Source organism: Thalia democratica, chromosome 6 (assembly GCF_965202585.1).
Source record: "Thalia democratica chromosome 6, ktThaDemo2.hap1.1, whole genome shotgun sequence".
Lineage (NCBI taxonomy): Eukaryota > Metazoa > Chordata > Thaliacea > Salpida > Salpidae > Thalia > Thalia democratica.
Window position 1 is genome coordinate 27,365,072 of NC_139170.1, and position 20,138 is coordinate 27,385,209.

Consider the following 20,138-nt stretch of genomic DNA (forward strand, 5'->3'; position numbering starts at 1 on the left):
AAGCTGTAAAACTTGTAACAATGTTCTAAAATTTACTTTTACAGTTTTTATATAGACTTATATACATTATTTTCAACTGATGCTTCTTTTTTGAACAATGTATTAAGAATTTTTAAAGGCTTTTAAAGTGATGCTATTTGAATAAAAAAAAAAGATTAAAGTAAGGAAAGTTTAAACAATGGTAGGTTAATCTTTTTAAGCATGATTTCGACCTTGATCTTTTACAGGTACGGTTAAAAGACATTTATTAAAAATAAAATTGGATAAGTGTAAAATTTCTTAATAAAAACCATACTGATAATACTTCAACGGTTTAGTTTGCTTTTAATAGTTCACGAAATATTACAGAAAAGAAAATAAAACATTCATTTTTTGTCAAACAAAAAGAAACCACTAAATTTTGTTTATTTTTGCTAATAATATTTTAAATAAAAGACAAAGCTTACTAAAACACTATAGTTTTTGCATACATAAAAACTAATTGTTATTACAACTTTAGTGTCCTACGATGGACTCAAGCATCAAAAACTGGGCCACTTAAACTGAAAGACACATATCAAAGAGACGAAAAAGAAAAAGAACACAAAAAGCTCATATTGTTTATATGTTTATTTATAACAACATACTATACATATGTTACTAATACGTTTAAGAAATAAAACTAAAAATTCAAAATAAGCTTAATTGACATTGAAAAGTTTTAATTGACATTACTTATTAATCTTTTACAATTTTTTAAACTCCCATACGGTAAGCTACAGAAGTTATTTGATTTGAGTTAGGTTGGTCGAAGAAATGATGAATGAAGTATGTTTGAATTAGCAAAACTAAAAATGTTGCTATCGTCAAACACACACTCCTTTGTTCCATAATGTTAAGAAACTCTTCTTGGAAGTTTGTTTCAATTGTAGAGCACGTGATTCTGTACTGTAATATTGCTTGTATACGTCGGATCCATGTGGAAAGGCGGTTTTCTGATTTCTTAAAAGTAAAGTGTAAGTTATATAAAAAAAAGATACTTAGTTGTGAAAAAAGTAGCTTTTTTGTTTGTAAAATGAATTTAATGTATGATTTTGTTAAAATGTACACTAAAAATTATGCATAGTAATTTTAGATGCATTGAATTCTCAATATTATAAAAAAAATGCAGGTTAAGTTATATAATATTTAAGATAGTCCTTAACTTTTATTAATTAGTATAAATTTCATACAACAAAACCTGATAATACTTGAAGACATGATGTTATTTTAAACATTAAAGCAATATAAATGTATCTAGGACAAGCCCTAAATTTTAATACCATACTACAAGTAATAAATAAATTTTATTTGTATCATACTTTAAAAAAAATCTTAGTAAGTAAGTTTATTAAACTCTATGAAAAAATAAAAGCTCAAAAATGTGGTCAAAAGACCTAGTATAGAGAAGCCTTTCGGTCATCGAGCTACACACGACTTTTTTACTTAACTACTTGAGCTATAAAGTGCAAAATATAAGAAAATTATATTATCTTTAAAAAGTTGATTTTTAAATTAATGAAGATATAAGAAAAAAAAAACATACATAATTAAAAATCAAAGCAGAATGTTACAGAATAGCTTAGCATGAAAAGAATAGTACAACAAATATTTGCTTAAAATAGTTAGGCTTTGTAATTGTTTTAATTTGTGAAAATAGTTAAAATTTTAATGTTAAGTTTTATACGTTTGGAGAGATTTTTTTTGTATACTATATACTAACAGATACTTACAACGCAACTGTAAATACGTATTTATACCTATACATTCAATTACAATAAGATAAACCACACAACAAGCACTAACAAAAATTCACGTTGACTGTTTAATATAATAAATTATTTCTAAAAAGGAAAAAAATACAAAAATAAACTTATATTGTTTTTTACCTTTTAACAGTAGTAGTAGTAGCTGATAATTTAACTATTAAAATGTTTTGAAGCATTAATATCAAACACATCGTAAGCATACTTACACAAAGAAGTATTAATTTATAAAAAAATAATACTACCATGAATATAACAATAATATAACTATATTTTTTAAAATTTAGACTGGATCAAAGTCATTATAACCCATTTAATATACTCAGTGAGGACTACTCTTTAGTATACAGTTAATATAATCAGTTTCTCAAAATATATAAAGATATTTTACCCATTGCAACCTACTTATATTTTATTTGTTCAGTTGTTTTATAGCTATGAAATCTTTTGGATCAACCTGGTAACTTTCAAGATGGCCCTAGTATTTTAAATTATTTGGAAGTTATGTACATAGTTTACTAGCCTGATATGCTAAAGATTTATGCTTATTATAGTTTGACATGGAAAAGTTCCTTTTAGAAGATCTTGTTTAATGTTCATGAAATTTATCTATATTCTTAAAATAACACTTAAAATTAAACTGCTAAAAAGTCTTGTTTAAATCTATACATAACACAACCTAGCTAACATCAAAAGAAGCTTTAGTCATTTAATATCCTTTTGGAAAGTTTTAGGTTTCTTACACCTTAATCATACCTTTTTTACTGCATACATCTAAATGCTTTACTAATAAGTAATTCAGCTTCATTTACTCTAGTATTACTTTATTTGCTCTAGTACAACAAGCCTTATCAAATGTGATTCATATAATGAATTAAAGTTTAACTAATTCATTTTTTATTTGAAAAGTATTTTGTTTTACATAAAAGTAGTGGTAACTTTTTAAAAGTTGTATTGTTATCATAAAATTAATTAAGATAGGAAAATTTCAAAATACAGTAACCTCTCGCTTATTTACGCACATTGTGTCCACAGAAAAAATGCGTAAAGATACGAGAGATCGTAAAGATACGAGAGGTGCCAAATATACTTACTTTAATAGCTGTTTTTTTATATTGACAACTGAATAATTCTTAGAAAGTGTTTTAGAGGAAGTTGAAGCAGCAAACAGTGAAGTTAATTCCACAAACATGCCTGGAACTTCAAAGATCTTGAAACTGATGAAAAATATTTTTCAGAGCAAGAAGAAGAATTTGAGTTCGAGGGTTTTAAACCAATGTTAATGAAGACCATCAGTTTTAACGCGCAGATGTGTTCTTTCAAAGCTGTAACTGGTGCTAGTTAGCATTACGAAGAATTAAAGGCAATGCGCACGAAAAATTTCAACGCTTGCTGTGCAAAGCAAGTGATACAGAAGAAGATTTCAAACTAAAAAAAACGTCAAATGAAAATTAGTGATATATTTAATAAAAAAACAGTTAAGCTTTTTGTTAAGTGTAAGCTCCTTAATATTATAATTATTACTATTATAATATTTTATTAAGTTTAAGTACATTTATTACGTATCACTGCTACTTTTTGCTAGGAAGTTTCATTATATTTCTTTTTTAGATGTTTATTTATATATAGGGCAAGAGTGTTGTATGACTTATTTGTGTTTTAAATAGTGATGTACCGGACTCACTATCCGGGTCCGGGTCCGGCCGGATATTGCCATTTTTGTCTGATATCCGGATCCGGCCGGATTCTAATTTGAAAAAAAAGTCCGGATCCGGTTCCGGCCGGATTCTGATTTGAAAAAAAAGTCCGGCTCTGGTTCCGGCCGGATTCCAATTTAAAAAAAAAGTCCGGATCCGGGTCCGGCCGGATCCTAACAGAGATCCGGCCGGACCCGGATCTAGTTAGTAAAAAAGAGCATACTGAAAAGTGTTTTTTCTAAAACAAACCCTGTGTAAATTAATAAGAGTCATTTTCGTCAGTTAAACTTAAACACCTACCGTGATTGGCTCATTTTGTCCACGTGACTAATTTACATTTGTTTACATTTAAACTATGAAATAAACATTTCATGAAATGCAACTCTTTACATATGTTGTAAAATTGAAAACTTTGGAATGAATACTTGCATTATTTATTGTTTAAAGTTGAGCTCAGAGAATATTTAGAGTTAAAACGGTTGAATGTACGAGCCAATGAGAATCATATGACAAAATGTTTCAAACTAAATACTGATGCAACAAAACCTCAGAACATGACAGGCAGTTTATGTGTAAGCAGTTAGTTAGTTATGTGTGTAGCTTGAAGCAACAAATATCTTGAACGTTTTTGTGAATGCTTATTGTAAGTAGTGTTTTGTTTTAAAAGTGAATATTTCAACAGGTGTTTAATTGTTTAAATATTTAAGCCAGGTTTATAGTTTAATAGTTTATTAAAAATTTTTCAGTTTCTTGTTTACTAAAAGTTTTATCAAATTTTTATTTTTTTGTTTTAAGTCTTTTGATATAGATTTAAATAGCTTCCAGTTTTTAAAATGTTACCAAAGTAATTTATAATTTTGTATATGCTAGTATTTCTTGATATATAAAATATTCATCACTCAAAACTGTCGTGTCTGTTTAGAGAAAGTAGTCTCAGTTAGAATTTAGTATTTGTTAGATATTAATTAAATAAGGTATGATTAAATTATGATGGGTAGTACTAATAAGTTAAGTGTACCACAATCAGTAACAACTTTACTACTAAATTGTCAACCTTTGCTAGCTGTTCTACTGATTATTAGATTTAAGTAATTTTTTCAGTTTTTAAAAACCTCATTCTGACTCAGGCTTGTTTATACTCACTCTAGCTAGTTTTATTGACTTCAACAGTGGCAACCCTGCTAGTTTGAATTATTTTTGGAATTTTAGAAAATCTTGGACTGCCTCAGGCTAGTTTAGTTTTTTACAAAAACGCAGGCTAGTTTTCTTTTAGATTTTGAATAAGATTGAGCTGATCCAGTTTTCAATATTTTGTAATTTTCTAGTGTATTTTGTTCAAGAACTTGATTTCAGATATTTAGTTGTAAAAAACACCTAAATTTGTAAACCTTGTGGCTAGCTGTTCTACTTATTACTAGATTAAAGTATTTTTTTTTCAGTTTTTAAAAACCTCATTCTGACTCAGGCTAGTTTATTCTAGTGATGTACCGGACTCACTATCCGGGTCCGGCCGGATATTGCCATTTTTGTCTGATATCCGGATCCGGCCGGATTCTAATTTGAAAAAAAAGTCCGGATCCGGTTCCGGCCGGACTCTAATTTGAAAAATAAGTCCGGGTCCGGTTCCGGCCGGATTCTAATTTGAAAAAAAAGTCCGGATCCGGTTCCGGCCGGATTCTAATTTGAAAAAAAAGTCCGGATCCGGGTCCGGCCGGACCCGAAATTGTGGGTCCGGTACATCACTAGTTTTAAACTCTCATTATTTCATTAAACTTTCATTATTTATAACAATCATATTTCTTTCAGAATTTTAATTTTATCTCTCATTGTTAACAAAATTTCTGATATACTGGGGTTTAACTAAATGTTTATCAATTAGTCAAGGAACATAAGTTTACTAAGTCGAAAGTTAAAGATAGGTGAGTTAGCATTTACAAACATATTTTAAATTAATAATATACAATAAACCTAATTTGTGCAATATTAAAAAAAAATTTTTTTTAAATTTTTAATTTTTTTAGAATTCTAAAATGCATAACTAAACGAGAATGCGTAACGTCACGAGTACTTAAAGATGCGACAGGTTACTGTAACGCAAAAATTCGATCTAATTTTAGAAATAAATTACAGTCCAGTTTTATACATTAAATAATTATGCAAAAAATGTTATGTTAACTCGTCATTTGAAGATGCAGAGCTGCTTATCAACTTACAAAATTAATAAAAGGTGATTAAAAACTAATTAAAACAAACTAAATACTATCACTACAGTAAAAAATGACAAAATAGTAGCTTAAGTGGAAATCAAGGAAATACTAAATAGAACAGTCTTCTAAAAATGTTGTTTCGTCAAAAAAGTTTTACATTACATCATAATTCATAAGCTATATCTTCATCCTAAACTATTACCATGTAATAAAAATATATGCGAACTATTATTTTAATAGAAAACATAGGTCTATAATACCCAATATCATTATCAAAAACACAAAGTATTTAGACGAATAATACAAGTGTTTTATTTTTTTTATCTTAAATAACTTAATACTAACAACTAAAGACGGAAGAGCCATTTTCTCTTGTGCTTCTACTTCTACTATGACGAAAAGCTTTCTAGTGTAATACTTTTGGTTTCTAAAGCAGACATGATAATTTTCTGTTGTTTGTTTTAAAGAGTGTCAGAAAATTTAGTTTATGTTCTCTTATTTTAATACTTTTAATAGACTAAGTTAAACAGTAGTTTATTTTAACAGTAAAAATAAACCTGCATGTTTAGGAGTTGCTGTTAAGTTTCCATGTTCGCTAAATTCTCTATGGATGTTGTTGCTTTTTGAATCGAATAATGTGGCCAAAATAGGTTCTCTATTGTAATCCTGAAACAGTGTTATAAGACAATTTAAATTAGGAAAATTCAAACTTAAACAAAACAAATTCTCTAAAAAAAGTAGGCAATACTTTCAAAAGTAACTATAACTTAAAAACAAAACAGTACTAGAAGATAAAATTAATAAAGTTAGGATAGAAAAAAATAAAGTATTTTTAAGTTTTATTTAAAAATATAACTAGTATTTATTAAAAACAGAATTTTATGTGCTTTTTTCTTTATAGATCACAATAAATTCTCGGCTTAATAATAATGAGAATGATGAATTCAAATTTTAAAATTTTATCAATAAAACAATGTTCCACTCGTTTAAAATGAATCAAACGAGATCATCAGTCGAATAAAATTTTAACAAATAGAATAATTTTAATCAATTGGTGATCTTGTTTGATTTATTTCAAACGAGTAAAACTTTGTTTTGATAACTAAGTTTTAAAGTTTGAATTGAAAATAGAGCTTTATACTAAATCTAAAAACTTTTTTAGTTATATATAAAAAGATTAATCAAACTTCAAATACACTTGAAGGTCCAGTTGGTAAGGTTATGACAGAATAAAAAATTGAAAGGAAATTTTTATGAAAAGAGACAAATTACAATAACTCAAAAATTTAAGAATTTGAAATGTTTGAATTTTAGTTGTTGTGCACCAAAAAGCAGTTCATATGTATTACTTGAATTTAATATTAAATACATCTAATTTAGTTTGCTAGAAAATATAAATGGTTTTAAGTTTGACTTATTACTGTTTTGTATTAATACTTAACGAATTTAATTTTTCAATCAAATAGTTTAATGAATAAATAATAAGTTTGTAAATATTTTAATATAAATAAGCTCATGCACTTAATTTTGCTGCTGTAGGTTCATTAAGTATCAGGAAAGTAATATAAATTATCCATGCTTATAGACAAGTAGCTTAGATTTTATGTGTCAATCAAAAACGCTTTGGACAAATCTTAAGCGTATTGGAGAAAAAAAGTTTTGAACCTTAAAAAAGCAGATGAATTTAGATTTTGCAAAAACGGGTTGATGAAAACAATGGTCCCCATACGGAAGTAAAACAGTGAACCTTTGGAGCATGATGTCTTGACCGAATTCCCACCAATGTGACTTCAATGCTCTTTCCCTAGTTACTGTGTGAAAATTTATTGCATGTTAAGAAATTCAGTCGAGTTTTTTAGCTCTATGAAGACGTCAAACTAGTTTAGATTAGCTCATTTATTTTTTTAATTTTATTTGTCGGAGTCAATGTAAAATCATGTTTTTATAAAAAAATGTTTTTATGCTTTAAAAAAGAGCTTGAGTTTCATACAACCAGTTATTTTTCAAATTTAAAAAGTGAAGTATACAACTAGTTTAAACAAAGCATTTTGCTTCATAAATGCTTTTATTAAGGTACAAAAACCGTATTTATCTATAAGTATTCGCACATCTATCATTATTAAGTTGTCTATAATATTATTGATAAAGATAGTAAACTAAATTAACTTTTTTTTTTGAAAATATATAACACGACACATTGATAATTTCTGTTTAGAACAACTTTTATGCACTCAAGTGTTAATGTTTTTAAAATTTTTCTGAACATGTAGATATTTGTCGATGTTGGAACCAAAATAAGTCTAACAAGTATTTTTACAAAGTTTTTAAAGCATTACGTATTAGGACTTTGACGTTTACTAAAAAGTTTATAGTATGTATTTAAAAACTTTCAAATTGCTAAACTAAACTCTGGTTTGATTATTTTCATAAGCTTTTGATTGCTAAAGTTGTCGTTTGATAATTTTTTTAGAAAAAGGAAAACTACGAATGCTTACATAAGAATAATTAGATAAAATGTATCGTCACATTTGACTAATAATATTGTTTCTTAAAAAGCAATAGTATTTCAAAAAACTTTTAAACTATAAGTTTATATATATACATATATATGGCTAATACATTTTAAAACATTTATGCAACTATTTTCTAAAAATTAATCATAGTTAATATTTAAAGAAATTAATGAGGTACTGTTGTATAAATTTTATACATACAATAAAAAAAAGTTTACTTTAAAGTTAGTTTTTATAAAAAGTTAATTCCAAAAACTACCTATTAATTTAAATTATCTATGTCAGTAGTTAGCATAAAAAAACAGCTAGTTACTTTTTGTTTGAAAAATAACTGTTTATCTTATAACGTATCAGCATTTAATAAAACTTCTTTACCGATTAGATAGATTCAAATTTTAGTGTTAATAAAATGTAGTTAAACATATAAAGAACTGGTAAGTGTCAATTAAAATAAAACTAACAGTATAATTATAACCTTATTAGTTTAGTATTATAATGCACAAACTTACACTTTCTATTTTCTAGATTTGCTGGTAGTTGGTGAAGCTCATCCTCTTCTTTTATATGGCAATGATCTTTATAATATACCTCGTCTGCTGTCGGATGTTTTTTACTTTTATCTGAAACTTTTGTCTTTTCTTTTTCGTCTGTTTCCTTTTTAGCTTCTGTTTTACTTTGTGTTTGAGCGTTTCTAACGAATGGCTTGTGAGTTTTTGTTGAAGTTGGAGAAAAAGTATGAGCTTTTTTATTGATAAAGTTAACTTTCTTAAAGTCTTTATTCAATTTATTCTTTTTCAGAGTATCTTTTAGCTTGTTGTGAACTGTTTAAAATTGAAATTTGCTTAGTTTAATAATATAAACCTAATTCTTATAAAGAAAAAAAAACGTACAGTTGTAGGAAATATAAAACAACTAAACGTGTTAAAACTGTGTTAAAATCATTTTGTAGATATAGTAATAAAAAAAAGACAACTTTTAATATGTATAAACTACTTTAGTCTAAGCAGGAAATGTTAAATGTGTTTTTACAAATATGTATGTTTATGTTAATATGTTTTTAACTATTTTTAATTGTACACACCTGTAGTTCACAATATGGTTAGCGACGATACAAAACATAGTTCTTGGTTTTAATAGTTGGTTTAAACAACTCTTTGTAAAAATATAACAGTTTATAAATAGTTTTTTAAATTGCAATACTGTCTAGAGCAGGATTTTCCAAAATAAATTTTTGTAATTGTCCTCTTTTAAAAAAACAATAAATTATCTCCCCCTTTAGTACCAAAACACAGAATATTTAGTAAAAATTTCAAATCTTTTTTTAAATAACGCTTAAATTTTTATACAATTCGTTATAAATCCAAGGACATCTAGTGTCACCTTACTAGTTATCGCCTCCTTGTTGTCTAGTATTTCAAAATCGTCTCTCTAACTATTTAAAGTCTTTTTAATTTTTCTATTAAGTATTTTTTCAAAAAATTTAGTGTATGCCATTATCAAAAGAAGGAAAATCTTATAAAAATTTATTTCAATATTTGTAAAATAACGAATTTAGTAAAAAATATTTTTGTAAAGAATAATATATTAAAGATAATAATAAGAATAATATACTAAAAGTAATAATTTTTAAAGGATTAATCAAACAGTTTTGTCACATGTAATAAAATACTTGAATAAGTAGATTTGTTGTAAAAATCAGTCAACGGTAAAAAAGTAAAAAGTACCTATCAAAAATAAATTTTAAAAATAGTATGTTTAAATACTTTTTTTATATATAAAACCAATTTCGAGCTTTGAAACGTTATACTTTCAAATCTTATCTGTAAATAAGCTTGAAATATAACGTAGGCTATTTAACTATTTAGACCCAAGTAAGCAGGTCCGTCAGAAAAATAAAACAACCGTTTCAGAATAATTAATAATGACATTTAAAATGTATACTTCTACATTTCAAAACTAATCAGTTATACAAAGTCAATTTAGTTTAACAGCCTGTTCTTACTTTTTTGAATATAACCAAATTAAAGTTTAACTTACTAACTTTAATAAGACTTATAAATTTAAATAAACTACTTCTTCAATGAAGCTTTTAAACTATAGTTGCAAGTTATATTTCGAAATAAGTATTTAAACATTTAAATTTTACTGTAAATAGTTTTAAACTTTATAAACTTTACATATTTTGTCTTAAAAAAAACTTTAGTTTGTTATAATTCTAGTACAACTTTTTAAGAACTTATTGAATATAATTTATTCATTAATTGTCAATTCAAGCTTACGCTGTTTCACCTAGAAGGTTCTTCAGAGCTTTTTTAAATTGACAATTATTTTTGAAGAACTTAATTTTGTAAAAATAATAATTAATTTTAACCTTTTCAACGTTTGCTAACTTTTTTAACTAATTAATTAGAAGTCAAAAAACCATTATTATCTCTACTTATCCAAAAATGTATTGTTTGAAAGTTACCTTCTGGTGAAGCTTTAGAAGCCACCATTTCTCTTATCTTTTTCTGCATCGGAGACAACTCTTCTTCATGATCATGATGAAAGTGATGATGATCTTTAATTTTAAAAGAGTTTTGTAAATTTAAACTGGGAAATTGATAACTAAAAGTATTCCTTTAGCAACTGTATATTTATAAAAATAATTAAGTAAAAATTAGACGATTGTCAAATGTAATCCTAACGCTTATTGATACACCTTTAAAATTTACCTCCTAATGAATCTTTAGAAGCTGTCATTTCTTTGATTTTCCGCTGCATTGGCGTCAGGTCGTCTTCATGATGGTGATCATCATGATGCAAGTAATGGTTTATAGGGTTATCTAGAAGGTCATGTTGACCATGGTCACTATGGTGCTCAAGATGGTCAGTTTTTAGTTTATGTTGGTCAGTATGGTGTTCGTGTTGGTTAGCTTTCTGATTATGTTGGTCAGTATGGTGCTTTTGATGGTCATTAAGGTACTCCTTTAGGACTTCATGGTGCTCAAAATGATCATGTTGCTGTTCATGGTGATCATAATGATTTTTGTGAGGATCATAATGGTCATTGTGATGGTCATCGTGTGATGAATGATGGATGTTGTGGTGGTCATCGTGGTGGTAGTTGTGATGGTCGTCGTGGTACTTATAGTCGCCATGGTGATGCTCATAGTGACCGTGATCACCGGCTTCGTGTATTTCTGAACTCTACAAATATAATTTTGTTTTAAAAATTAGTTCAAAAATTTTGTTAAAAATAAGCAACTTTAATGTTGTTAACTTTGTCAACCTACTATTTGTTGTAGCTAAAATACTAAATTAATCTTTAAAAGATTGGAAACTAATAACTACATCTAAAGAGTTGTTTACGTTAGGTGAATCATTATATGCAAAGTCTTTGTGAAATAAAATAAAAACATTAATCAATAAGAGATGAATTTAGATTTAAGAGTAATAACAACTTTATGTTTAAAAGATAAAATTTAGGTAGAAAAAAAAGTTTAAAACAAAGTTTTAGACCATTTAGTTAACAAGTTTTGCTCTAATAACGTACAGTAACCTGCCGCTTAGGTACACACTTTGAACACAGCGCAAAAGTGCGTACCCAACCAGAACCTAAGAAAATTTGATCTTTATTTACTTACATTAAGCTGAATACAAACATGTTAAACGCTACCAAAGTTGACAGACGACTATCACACAAAAAAAAACAACAACTTTCACCATAAAAACAAAAATCTTTCACCATTGTAACAAAAAATTTTCGCTGAAGATATTAGAAATCTAGAATACTTACTTATGTATGTATTGACATATTTATGTATGTATATTCTACAGTTATATTCAAACCACATATTTTCATGGGGTATGCAAATTTAAGTTGCACTGTTCTTTGTTTTTGTTAAATGAACAAACTGTAACATGTTTGTTTTTAATACTAGATTTGATATACAATATGTAAGTTCATAATTTTTTATCTTGTTCCCTAAGTTTTTGTATTATATAAATTTTATACATTATAACTTATTTTATAATATAATACCTTTGTATTACTACTTTTAGGTTTGTTTTTTAATAAAAGAAAAATTGCATTTTTGACATAGCATTTTTAGACTAAAAAGTGAGTACCTAGCCGGCCGTGCGTACCTAAGCGGCAGGTTACTGCACTTAAACTATTTCTAAATAAAACTTTATAAAAAATTAACTTGGTAACAATAAAACATCACGTTTTTAAAAGAAGAAAATGGTAACAATTAAAACACATAAATGATCTTTTTCCTAATGAATTTATCAAGTCAATTAGTTTTATTTAGAAAATAAACAAAAATTAAAGCAAGGAATTTACAAGCTTGAAATAAAAGATATTTATATATTTTGATTGTGATTGAACAATAGACTAAAAGTGTTAGTTAATACATAATAACAAAACTTAGTCAGTTGTAGATATAAAATTAGTAATTACTAGGTGAAGTAAAAAAAAAAGATTTTTTATATTTATGAATATCTTTTAGTATTAAGTTACAAAACTTTGAAACTTTAATCAGCAATTTTATAAAAAACTACTATATAAAAAGTAGAACTTATTTAAGAAAAATTGAAAGTATAGATCATGAAAATAAACTTATTTTTGATACAAAAATTTGTGAAAGGGTATTAAAAAGTGAACAAAACCTCTAAATTACAAGAGTATTAATTGAATTTTATTAATGTTTGCTTATTATTAAAACTTGTTTTTCTAATCCTATTAAAATGTTATAGACAAGTGAGAAAATTTTTTTTTCAAAAAATTATGTAAATTATTATTAATTAACTTAATTAGTTGCAAATATGTGAAACATTACATTTTATGTTAGTTTTTAGTTTTATTTCTTTATATTTTTTCTTTTACATCTGAAACTTTGTATCATATTTATTTCTATTTATACAAAACTTGTTTTTTTGATATTGAAGTATTTATTTTACTTATTAGTATAGTATGAACGTCTGAACATGCTTTAATAATTTTCAAATTGTTATTTTATTTTGTATAATTTCTAACTGCGGTATAAAACTGTTACTTAGTTACTTAGTTGAAAATCTTTCGTACTTTAATTAAAAAAGTTAGTTTATAACCATAACTCACATTCACGAATATCGTAATAAGTAGTAACACTTTTAATAGAATTCTCAAGAATGCTTTCATTTTTATCAAGTTCTATTTGATAAAAACTAATTTTATTTAAGATGGTAGTTAACAAAACTAACTCGTTCTGTAAACTAACTAAAAACATTAAAAATCAAATACTTGACTACTAGTATATATAAATTAGTAGTTACGTAAATTACTTTTAATTTATCTATAGAAGTTAATAATTTTTATAAAAACAGCACTATTTTAGTAATTCATATTGTAGGATATTTTGTTTTATTAAATTAATGTCGCTTCGTGTAATAATTTATAAATAGTATTCCCAAATATTGATTAACTTTCATTAGTACTATAAGTACATCTATTTTTGGTAAGAATTTTAATAGTCCAAAAACTAAATCTGTAATAGTTATTACTAAGTTTAGAACTTTTATTGTAATAGATAAAAAAAAGTACACAAAGTTATGCTTAAGCAATAACATGTATAAAAGTATCAATTCTATAACCGCATCTTACTTAAAAACACAAAATACAACGCTTATTAAATATTCAGATTGAAATTTAGGTTTAAATCTTATTAATCTCACTTAGATAAAATAAGTTTAATAACTTAGCAGCTTACAATAGAATATGTTTTCTAGTAGTATTTTTTATTTATTTTTTCCAAAAATTTATGAACAATATTTAGCTAGTTATTTTGTTCTAGGTATAAAAACAAAAAACCTAAATGAACTGAAAGTTTAACCAAATCATTCTCTGCTCTTAAAATCTAAAAGCTTTTTGATACTTTAGAGTCTTTAAGTTAGTTTTCTAAAGTTTAGACAATATATTGGAAACTGAATTTAAAATAATTAAATTATGTTTAAAAATTTTATGCATTTTAAATACAAGTTAAAAATTTATATTATTAGTTATAATGAAAATAAACATAAACAACTAAACTTTAAACATGTTATTTTATTCAGAAAAGTTTTAAAACTATATATGTCTCTTTTTTCTATAAAAAACTAACTTTAGCGAAGCTATGGTAAAGCTTAAAATAAAAACTCATAAAATGTATTTAACTAATGATCAAGTTGATAACTTCAACTTATTTTTTGATTAGTAAAAGTAAAAGTATGATTTAAAAGTACTTATACAACATTAATAATCTAATGATTATTTAGTTTTACAGTTTGTTTTTGAATCGACAAAAATTTTATACTTTGATGTTACATTAGTTTCTGCTGTCAGAATTTTAACGCAAAGTTTAGGTTTTAGAGAACTATTTATAAATGTAAATTTTAAACACAATTTATAGTTAAGGCTTGAATTAAATTTTACTAGTTTTTGTTACTACTTGAGCTAACAGTAAATTAAACTTTATATTCATAAATTCAGTTTTATATTAATACCTTTGATAGTTTTTTTTTTTGTAAAAATGGCTAAATAAACAAAGTAACAAAAGCTTTATAACATACAAAATACTTTAATTTTATATAAAGTACATAAAAAAGATCAAACCATACTGAAGATACTTATTAATAAACAATTAAAACTAAAGAAACTATTACATCTGTTGGTTAATCGCACACTAATTTTTTATAATACTCAAAAAATTAATAATTTTGCATCGCTATGTTAACGTGTATATCTATAAGTATTTTGAAAATATACACACTGTACAAACACTGCGTTTACACGTTGGTGTCAAATGTACTTGAAAATGTTTTTTGGTACTGTTGTTTTAACATAGCTTAATAATACGAAATAACACCTTCAAAGTTTTATTTTTGTTTGTAGCTTTTATTTATAAAAAAGTAAGTTTTTTGGTTATAAGAACACTAGTTTATGAACATCCAACATAAAGTTTAAAAATAACTTTTACTTAAAAGTTATAAAAGCAGTTTTGAAAACCCTTTAATTTACTTAAACTTACTAAGTTTCTTTGCGTTATTAAAACACTGTTTGACTATCAGATTTTGTTAGGATAGTACTTCACAATCTTTACTTGATGTAACTTGACATCTCTAACCTTATTATTATTAGGTTTACGTACTAATGTTATTAACAAACTAAATGTTAAAAACTAGATAAAGAGTTTTTTGTTAACCAAAACTTATTAATTTATTCGAACTTCAACTAATAAAAAATACAGGTAAACTTAATAAATTTAGGGCGTTTTATTTTACTTACTAAAAATTTAAATTCCATAAATATAAGTTTCAAAATAATTAAAGATTAAAGTCTATGTTTCTGATAAAACTTTATCAAATATAAATCCACTAGTTAGCATATTTTTTTACACTTTCAGTAATTTATTGTTATAAATCAAAAAGACTTTCATAAAAACTTTCTCTCAAAAATTATTATTAAATTTCAGTTAAAATGTTGCTAAGATTTTTTAGAACCAAGACTAAATTTAAAAGATTTTTTTTAGATTTTAAATAATTAATAAACATTTATTTCTACAGGTAGTTCACCATATTTCATAGTTTTTTTTTTATTATTTCGCTAAAAATCGTGGTTAAATTAACTTTAAGTATAGAAGAAATAAATTATCTTACGTTAATGATTTTAGCAAAGAAGATAAAACTAGCAGTAACTAAGAAATTACAGTTTTATCAAGCTCAACAAAAATATTGGATACTTAATCTCTGAGTTTTATGCTGCCTTGATTATAAGCAAAGTGTAGTAATTAATTAAGAGTGACCTAATTAGGTAGAATAGCCACAAACTTTTCAAAAGTTTTCAGTTATTGTAAAAGATTAAGAAATCTTGTTTTTAGTATATAAATAATCATTTAATTATCTTTCTAAAAGATTTCTACCACTCTCATACTTATGAAAGTATTAAAATGTATACTACCCTATAACATTGTTTAGAACTTAACTAGACAAGTGCGTAAGTAAGAACCAACATAACTTAAGTGAATACATTTACGCGGAAACTACAGTGTTTTTAAAATTAACTTTTGATCGTTAGCTCCTATGTATTGAAGTATTAAAAATATAAAGCGGTCTGATGATTTTTATAAATAGATTAGGTTTTTCTTAGACCAATTAGAAATGTGGTTTTAGGATTATAGGTAAGCTAATCTTAATTTACTATGAAAATTTTATAACAACACCTAAAAAATCCGTTTTGTAATTAAAGTTAATCGATGTTTTACGATTTAGGTAAAATTGATAAAAGTGAGTCAAGTAAAACTATGTTAATAAAAAAGAAGATGTTGCAATAAGAATTTAAAGAAACATGTAAAATGAAAGGTAATTTATGACCTAACCTATTTGTAATAAAAAAAACGTAAAACAATTACAAATTGGAATTTTATTGAGAGCTTGCGCTTCTTTTTGCTTCTTTTTATGTTTGTCATCAAAAAACCTCATTTTGAATAAAAAATGAAATTAACAGAAATTCAACAATTTTTTATTTATTAGTTTAACACGAGCTTGTAGTTTAAAAGTTTTTATTTCAATAGTTAGAAATTTAGTTGACTACAATAAAACATTTTAATTGTTTTAAGTGTTTGTTGTTATTTTACTTTACAACGTATTTTGGTAACTCAGTACTGCAGTTTAAAGGCTAACAAAAACTATTTCTTTATATATTTATACAAAAGTAAAAATAAAAGATATAATTCAATTATATGCTATAATAAAACTTATGCATTTTTACCCATTGTATACTAATGTATATAGAGTAAGGATATTGATAGAAAAACTGCTAATATTATCACATTTTAAATAACTGTATTGTAAAGCAGTTTTAGTAGACAATTTTGTATTTTGATATACTTTTCTTAGCAATAATTAGATAATAAATTACCTATAAAAAGCAGGGGTTGAAAAACGAAGGACGGTAGACCAATTGAGCCAACCTATAATTAAGTAAACATTATTGCTAACTTTATAATCATTTAACTACAACTTTGCTTTTAAACAGTTTTCATTTAAAGTTTAACTTTTAAAACTACGGTAGCCTGCGAAACTATGTTATACCAACAAGCTTGCGAAAGTTTTTTGTAGTAAAGGTTACCCTTTTAAAAAGCAACGGATCCCTGATTTTGAAACATGAATGTTTTTACTGATTATGTGCCTGTTTATTTAGCTTTGTTCTTGTTAAGTGTTTTTATGTCTTTTTTTCAACTTTTGTAAACAAAACTTTTAGAATTCTAAAAAACATTATATAACATTAAAATAATACAACTATATAGAAGTTATAATGTTTATTTATTATATACCGAAAAAATGATATTGTCGTACTAACTTTTAAATAAAGCATATTTTTTTCACCAGATAAATATACAAAGCTTTGCTTTGTTAACATTTTTAGAGATTTTTCTATAAAAAAAGATGTAAAACAAACTTTTAACAAAAATACCATAAATATTTTAAGTAAGAAACATTTCGAATAATAGTTATCAGCAGATTAAAAAAGACAGTCTTTAAAAATTCCAAAAAATATAGTATAATTTGAAAAACATTTAAATAAGAGTAGCTATAAAAAGTTTTATATTGTTGAAAAAAAGTTGTTTTAAACTTACCAAATTAAAAAATTGAAAATGATCTATCTTTTTTAAATCAAATTAAAATTGAAAAATGAGCTTTTTTTCAACAAAGAAAAAAAAACCGTATCAAACAGAAATCATATTGTTAGTTTAAGCAAACAACTTAAAGACGAAGTTTAAATACGAATGTGAGATATTTAATAAATTTGTTGATTAAACATTTATTTAAGAAGCATTGTATGTTTTTACTAGGAAAATGTGGGAAAAATACATATAAATATGAATAGAATTATAGTACGATGATTGTAGTTCAAATGTTTGCGTTCACAAGTAAATCGTTGGTGTGGTTCCATTGTCAACAACTGGTTTTTTAAGAAAAAATTGCTTTAAAAAAGAAGTTTTTGATAATTTTTTTCATCTTTTAGAAGGTTTATTTAATCTAGAAAATAGATATAGTGTTTTAGTTTTATATTTTTAGGTTTAATTTAACATTTTGGTGTGTACATATTGTGTTTAAATTATTTGCGAAGTCATTATACGAAAAATCATAAATATTAATAAAAACCAAAAAAAAAGTTTTAAGATATAGAAAAAAAAATGTTTTGCAAACAATTGTGCAAACTAAAAAGAATGATTAAACACAAATATTATTTTATTATTTCTATACAACTTTTAGTTTTTAAACTAGTATGTACTATCATATTTTTCTGAAATTTTTATCATTTTTAGAGTAAAGCTTTTAAAAACTAACAATTATTTTTTTTTTTTTCAATAGCTTGTTAAGATACCTCAAGTAGGTTTACAAATTTAAATACTATTTTTTAAAAATTTTAACACTTTTACACCGAACAAATAAATGTTTGAAATTAATTAACAACTAACTAAATTTATCTCAAAACTGATGAACTTAATATGCTCAGTATTTTTTGAAATATTTTTAAATTAATCTCGTAAAACGTTTTTTTCGAAATAAAAAAATATTTTACTTGTAGCGTATAAATCCTGCGTAAAAAACTGGGTTAAGGTTAAGTCAATGACTGATTTAAATCAAAACCATTTAAGTTCAAAAAAATGTTAGACAAGTTTATAAAAAAGTTAAAAATTAATTTTTGATAAATCAGCTGTTAACACTAGCTAATAGAAAAGTATGAAAATAATCATACTAAAGGACAAAAGTTTTGAATAAATAGAAAATTAATTGTTTTTAATCGCAGCATTATTAGAATCTTTCGGCGAATAACGACTTTAAAAGGTTATTTTGTTTTGGTTTCTGATTTGGTAATTTTTGATTAAAGCTTTTGTTTTTCGGAAGCTTCTATAACGCAACAAATAAAATTCACTTAACTTCTTGTGAAGTTTATGATAGAAAAATAATGATAAAAAAGTATTAAAAAATAAAGTTGTAGTATATACAAACTCATTACTTAATTACATACAGTAAGTTATAGGTTATGGAATAATAGCTTAGTAATGTGTTCTTTAAAATAATAAACGATTAAAAGCTAAATTTTTTTTTTTTATAATAGGTCCTAGAATAAAAAAGTAATGTAAATTGTTCCAACTAGTATTTTTTGCTGAATATAAAATTTTCCGATAAATATAATAAAAATAGGCGAATAGTATTTTCGATGACTTTAATAAATTGTTTTAGGACATATACTTAATAATAAGTGTTAATTATTAATCAGTTTTTCGTGTAACAAGTTTATCATATACATATTAAAATGTTTCATATAACAAATTAGGAAAAAATATACAATCATTTTCAACTTTTATAAAATAACAAAGTCAGGAAAAATCAAAAGCATTAAAAATAATAAAATTTTAATCCAAGACGGTCGATTATTTAACTATTTCAAATAAAAAGTATATTTGAGGTTTGAAAAGTATTAATTTAATACTTAGTCATTAACATTACAGTGAGAAATAGGACTCGTAACATATGAATTACAGAAAAACGAAAACTCAAAACATTATTTAACGCATATATTACTTATTGTAAAAGTAAGTTACGTTTAGTGTAAATAATAAATAGTAAAACTTTTTTTAAACCCTAATATTATGTATAAAATCACGATTTGTACTTGTAAAAGAATTACTTGAACATACTTTTAGGAAGTTAAAAAAATAAATAAAACTCGCTCGCAGTGCTAAAGAGTTGAGTTAAGAGAAGAGAAAGAAGTTTTTAATAATAGCTTTTTTCTTTTCTACTTTGATTTTTTACGTATATAAAAATTCAGATAATTTTTTTAGTAAACTTTTCGACTCGTAATATTTTAAACATAACTAGGCAAAAAACAAAATTTGCTTTCGATATTAGTAAAAGTCTACTGGTGAT

General features: G+C 24.9%; 1 protein-coding gene across 2 annotated transcripts; it reads right to left on the bottom strand.

The window, feature by feature from the left end:
• Window positions 1–310: 310 nt before the first annotated feature.
• LOC145838264 (uncharacterized) lies at window positions 311–13,441 on the bottom strand. 2 transcript variants are annotated; one of them, XM_082945829.1, is made up of 8 exons: window positions 13,306–13,441; window positions 10,916–11,390; window positions 10,669–10,761; window positions 8,711–8,914; window positions 7,354–7,499; window positions 6,246–6,354; window positions 6,034–6,137; window positions 311–981 (listed from the first exon to the last, which is right to left on the bottom strand). In XM_082945829.1, exons 1-8 carry the CDS (start codon window positions 13,363–13,365, stop codon window positions 736–738), a joined length of 1,437 nt encoding a protein of 478 aa, XP_082801955.1. In that variant the 5' UTR covers window positions 13,366–13,441; the 3' UTR covers window positions 311–735. The 2 variants fall into 2 exon arrangements, with proteins under 2 accessions (XP_082801955.1, XP_082801954.1); XM_082945828.1 differs by having other exon boundaries at window positions 8,711–9,022.
• Window positions 13,442–20,138: the final 6,697 nt, after the last annotated feature.